This window comes from Apis dorsata, unplaced genomic scaffold (genome assembly GCF_000469605.1).
Source record: "Apis dorsata unplaced genomic scaffold, Apis dorsata 1.3 scaffold_58, whole genome shotgun sequence".
Classification (NCBI taxonomy): Eukaryota; Metazoa; Arthropoda; class Insecta; order Hymenoptera; family Apidae; genus Apis; species Apis dorsata.
In genome coordinates this window covers 1,690,527-1,696,481 of record NW_006263358.1, presented here as the reverse complement: position 1 = coordinate 1,696,481, position 5,955 = coordinate 1,690,527, and the positions used below count along the sequence as shown (strand labels likewise).

The following is a 5,955-nucleotide window of genomic DNA, read 5'->3' as shown; positions in this document are numbered from 1 at the left end:
GGGGGGGGGGAGGGGAAAGTGGTTTTAAAGTGAAAGGGAGAAAAGAAATTGCGAATTTATCTCCTGTTCCACGAATATAGAGAAATTTTCGTGAATTTTTTCCCCTTTTCGAATTTGCGAAGACCTTGGAGAAAGTTTTGCGCGAGAAACAAATGCGACTTTGAATTCCGTACACGAAAGTTAATAATTCCATCTCGAAAGAGGGAATCTTTAAAGAGATTCGATCGTGCGTAAAATCTTTGCCGGTATCGATCGGATATTCTTCGTAAAATTCCTTCGTAAAATTCTCACGAGAGAAGCTCGTAGATATCGTTCCGTTTGCGCAACGGAATAAACGAGTGTATACGGGTAACGCGATAACTTTCTACGAAGCTCCGTTGAAAGTAACAAATTGGATCTAGAAATAAAATTCCAATTCCAGGGATACCTGTATTGAAAATCAACGGTGGAAACGGTTCTTGTTCCGTGTTATTTTGCAAACAAACGTGACACGGTGCCGCGATTACTCATCAGCCTGCGCCGGGCTCGATTCTCTGCGCCCAAGTGGGAAGGGGAACAACTCCCGCGGAGCTCAGACTAATGAAATTATCCGGTCCGGGACCCCCTGCGACGACATCACCAACCTACGACAGCCAGTTATCCCGTGATTACGCAGTTACGTATCACAACGTGTCTACCTATGTGAAAACCTATGGCCTTTTGACGTCTATTGAGCGAAGGGAGATCGGGGCACAAGTAAATCAATTTGAGGATCAATTTCCATTGTCGGTAAGATTACACTCGTTATATTCAATATTTACGAGATATAAAAATCTCTATAATCCCCACTCTAAATAAACATGAATAAAAATATATTAATCGCGATTTCATTTCTCTTCCCTTCTTTTTAATTGGGAAGAGAGATTAAAATTTAATCTGAAACGACGATTGATTGAAAATTGATAGAAACTCGAGGAATAAAATCACGAACTTCGATTGTACGAGTAGATCGTAAATCGAGTGAACACCGCTATATATAAGAGGCAAAGATTTTGCGAGGTAGTTGAGCCTCGTTACAATTAGCTCGGAGGCGCGATCTAATAAATCGTTAATTGGAAACTGTGGGACTATCCGCGAGAAATTCATGGCCTCGAGGAGACCGGCTCCAATTATCCTTTTGACCACGGCTCCCTCCCTTAATAAATCGTTAATTGGAAACCGAGCCTGATAATTAGGGGAAAGCCCGCCGCGATGTCCACCGTGGAAAGGTGGAAAAACTTCGCGATCGTTCGGACACAATGATAATTTACGATGGCCTCGTTAGCGTTTCGCGGCGCTCCGTTTCTCCCCCTCTCGACACGCTACCACTCTGGCAACCCTATCCCCGATGTCCAGGGCGTGGCGGATCGGTGATTTAGTAAAGTCATTTGTGCCGATAATGTTGACAGATGCCGTCCATCCTGGGTCCTGTTACGCTGGACTGTGCGCGCAACAGGATCTCCTCGTGATTTCGAGGGGTGGAAACATGACTATCTCTCGCGAATATCGCGTAGAAATTTATACGCGGCTTTTTTAATGGAAATATAAAAGGATCGTGGTATTGATGTTTCGACGAATCAATCCCAATTTTCGATACAAAATCTTGGAAGATTAGAATTTAGAATCTTCTAAGATTGAGTGAATAAAAAGAGGGTTCGATTGTTTCGATTGTTGTTTAAAAAATATTTTTATATTTGAGGATATGGAAGATAGGAAGACTTAGTTTCTAATTTGGAAAACTTTAATATTCTTAGGTGATCCCTTAAGTTTAAAATGTTTTATGAATACTACATTGCGCTAACGGTACTTCGGTGCAATAAAATTCATTGCGGCAATTCGAAATGCGGCATCGGGGTGTAAAAATAAAATACGACGACTGCTCCTCCTCCGCTATGTGATAATATAGGAATAATACATGGGTTAAATTAAACCTAAGCATCATCGTTGAAATAGTCGTATATATCTCACCCGAACTCAATTATATCTTCTTCTGAACGTAACATCGGAAGATATTACTTGTTTCCGTAGAGGGATTTTCCCGGCGTACCCGGAGCTGAACCGAATGAAATTTTCATGGAAACCTGGACTTAATTGCCGAGATAACGTGAAAACACAGTGGATTCCAGGCGTAAAGAGTCACGGAACAACATATCCGCGTGTTGTTTCGCGTGACGAGTGCGGGCGTGCATCATCTTCGTCGACGATCGTGCACGTGAGAACACCTTAGATCGGTACTTCCGTGAGAGGGAAGGAGGATTGATCGTGGAGAGAGAAAAAAGGGGGAGGGGAGGAGGGGAAAAAAACGAAAGAGAAGGGACGTACTCGAAGAAGAAACTGACCTGCGTTTGCGTTAATCCAAGACTCGCCGCAAGCTCCGCTCTTTCCGGTAACGCGAGGTATTGCGTTCTCTGGAACCGCCTGTTGAGCTGTTGCAACTGAAGGCTGCTGTAAATCGTCCGTGGTTTCCTCATCTTCTTCCCTTTACCGTTCCTCAAGGAACCGCCGCCACCACCTCCAAGCTCGTCGACCAGACTGCCACCCTTGTCACCCAATGGCGAGAGGTCTGCGAACATGCACCACCCTAATATCAACTTTCAGAATCCTCGTCACCGATTGTGTACGAACTAAAGAGAAATTGAACAGAAAGTTGGAACTATTTCGATTTCGAGAACGGATTTGGGAAAGAAACGCGAGGGAAGAAGATAAAAGATACGGTAGAGTTGATTCTGGATGGAGAGGAAAGAGGATGGAAGGATTGTCGAAGATCGCGACAAAGGTTCGGGCGTAGGTAGCCGCGATAAATCATGATTAATCTCGTGTAATTTGCCACGTGTGATCGTTATCGCGGCGAACAATATCGGAGTGCTAACCATAGTGTAATTAATTAAAAAAAAATTGTTATAAATTAATCATCGAATAATTACGCACCGACTAAATAAACGCATCGTGCCAGCCCGGCCAACGCTATCGTACGTACGATCGCGCCATTATGTTTATACCCTAATTACAATGTAGCGTAATATGGCGCACGGTGTGAATCCTTGAACGTAACACAGTCATTTAGAAATCCAAACAGGCGAGCCTTGTCATTTTCCACCGATGGTGATCCAAAAAAGTGTCAACAATGATAAAAATTCGCCAAGTACGTATCGAAAGTACGTGGCCTCTAATTTAACTTCACATGCTTTCCGCGTTTCAGAAAAGATAGAAATGGAAGAAAAGAAAACGACGAAATCTGAAATTATAATAGCAATTTGGAATTAGCGATCGAATTTTGCGTATATACGATGCCACGTACACTGTACACATACACACTCACACACACACATCACACGCGAGTACGCACGACGACGTAAAATTCTTATGATTTATTGCAGAAAGGGAAGCGAGGGCGTGTAAGGGGTAACCCGTGGATCAACGAGTTACAAGATCGATCGCGAAACGACACGGCCGTAATTCTGATTACGCGTAAAATAGCAGATACATTTTATTAACGAGCGATCCCGTTTGCACGCTGCTTATCCTCGCGGATACACCGCACTGTTCGCCGCCATTGTGACGAATGAGTAATCGTGTTGATATACACGAGGTTTCCATAGGCGAAAGATTCTTCGAGAAGGCGGTGTCCTTCGTTCAATGAGACGCTGTTTTTGCGCTGTCGTGACCGATATCGTCGAATACATTAACCTACGCCATATTCAGTCAGGTGAACGCGATAATGTTTATTCGGTGTTTCTATCGGTTTTTATGGTTGGCGGGTGAGGGGAGTCGTGATGTCACCGAATATATATCGCATACTTTGAAACGAATAATGGCTGCTTTCTTATCTGTTTGTAATGCCTATATATATTTTCACGTAATGATCGATGTTTACTTGCAAGAATTATTGAAAAGTACTATACCTCTATTGGTGGTTTAATTGGGCGGAGAAGCAATATTTATATACTTGTGTTTTGAGAATAATAAAGAAATAATGTGGTAATTATAACATTTCCTGTTTGAAAATTTATATACCGTCAGCCAATTTCATATTATAATTGTTTTTTTGTGTTCAGATTAAATATATGCTTTTTAACATGCTAATTGACTAACATAATATTGATTATAATCTATATGTTTTTATGAATTTGTCACGTATTCGATCACTCGCGAAAAATCTTCTTATCGAAATAATTTCATTGCAAAGAATCATTAAGAAATTTATTTTTTTAAAATATCATTCACTCGATTAAAAGAATATTCGTCCACATTGATATTCCATAAATTCTGAAAACACGAATCCATCCATAAATTCCCACAAATGGAACACATCGTACGCTGTATGAGAACGTCACGCAGTATCGAATCGCATTTCTTATCACGAACACAACGAATTTATCGCCGCTCGTTGGCCATTGATTAGCCGATCAACCGCCTGTTAATCACAGCCTCTGATGCAACGCAAGTGCGGCCAAGTAAGAAAAATCGGTGGACGAAAGGAGTTTACGGTTTTACGACACATTTTTCTCGAGTATAGAGCGGCCGCGTTGCGAGATCATTAACGCTCGGCCGTATGCAAAACGGCCGCTGAAAACCGCTCGCGTCGCGGTGAAACTGCTACTTTGCCATAATTCGCTCATTTGCGAACGGTCGTGCGTTCCCAACTTCCTTCGCAATCTCGTTCCCTTCCCGATTTTCGCGTGTACACGATCGATCGATCTGCCAGTTATTCAACGGGAATAATCGTCCTCGAAGAGGCAATTTGCCGATCTATATATATATGTACATATACTCTCGATCGTGGAACGTAAAACATCAATGCGTGTCCGTCACCGAGAAGAAAATTAGATAAACCATTTAGAAGTGGAATTTCTATCCTTAGATACGAAAAGTTCGGATGCAGATTAAATTTTCTTCTAGATAATTCTGTAGTCGTTGGTCAGTTCCATTATTTTAGAAAGAATATACATTGTTGTCGATATATAGAAAAATAGAATTAAATTTGCGAAACGAAACTTATTTTTCCTTGCTGAAGAAAATTAGAAAATTTAACACTGGTAAAAAGAAGAAGAAAAAAAAAAAGAAATAAAAATAGAGAAGATTATTGCAATATATTGTTAATGCGTTTATATCTGCATAGCTTTTGAAACGAGCAATTCTCGAATAACTGTGTGAACAGCAATTTAAAAATCGTTTAAAAAAAAACAAAAGCATTCTCATTCGTATGTATATGAATAAGTATGCATAAATATCTCTGACGCCAGTACAAAGTTCCCGTACAAGTCAACGGTTTCCACGAAAATCGAATAAATTTTGGATCAAAAAATAACACCTTCTAGAAGCTGTTGCACTAAACACTAGAGTTGGACGAATAGTTTATCGTGGATCGCGCTGCAGCTAGCCGCGACCGGTGCACTTTGCGTGACGACCATTCGAACCCTACTTTTCTCATTGTCAGCTGGAGGAAGGGGGAGGGGAGGGGGGAGGAACTAGGATCCGGTTGAGTGGCAGCCGCACGATATCTACGGATGTATCTGCGCCAGAGAAAACACGACTTCCGCGCAAAATCCTTCGGACGAGATGAGCATCGAGACGAGGATCGAGGCCCATCGTCATCTTCGACGCCGTCATCCACCCCTGGCTCGAGTGCAGGCCGAGTCTGTGGGCGATCCGCAGGCGTGCTCCACAGGTCGGTGAAACGCTAATCCTTGTGAAAACAACCGTTTAATACCTAATCCATCACCCTGAGCCCGGGTTCGGGGGGCGAGTTCGAGGGGCGCGCATTGTCTTTGAACCGTTCCGGATTAATTTGGCCTGGTGGTTGGTCGCTGCCAGGTCCAGTGACTAATGTAGAGTTCTGTAAAGGTAGCCACGCTAATTGGATTCTGGTTCCACGGGCGCGTTCGCTTCTTCGTTGCAACTTTGACTGGTTGGGGGGAGGAGGAGGAGGAGGAGGAA

At 42.6% G+C, this 5,955-nt stretch overlaps 1 protein-coding gene across 1 annotated transcript in view; it reads right to left on the bottom strand.

Moving 5' to 3' along the window:
* Window positions 1-5,955, bottom strand: part of LOC102673274 (homeotic protein distal-less-like) — a 74,188-nt gene that overhangs the window by 63,846 nt on the left and 4,387 nt on the right. The window contains exon 2 of the mRNA XM_006609624.2: window positions 2,358-2,599. Within this exon, the coding sequence (XP_006609687.1) occupies window positions 2,358-2,599 (242 nt within the window). The remainder of the gene's footprint in view (window positions 1-2,357; window positions 2,600-5,955) is intronic.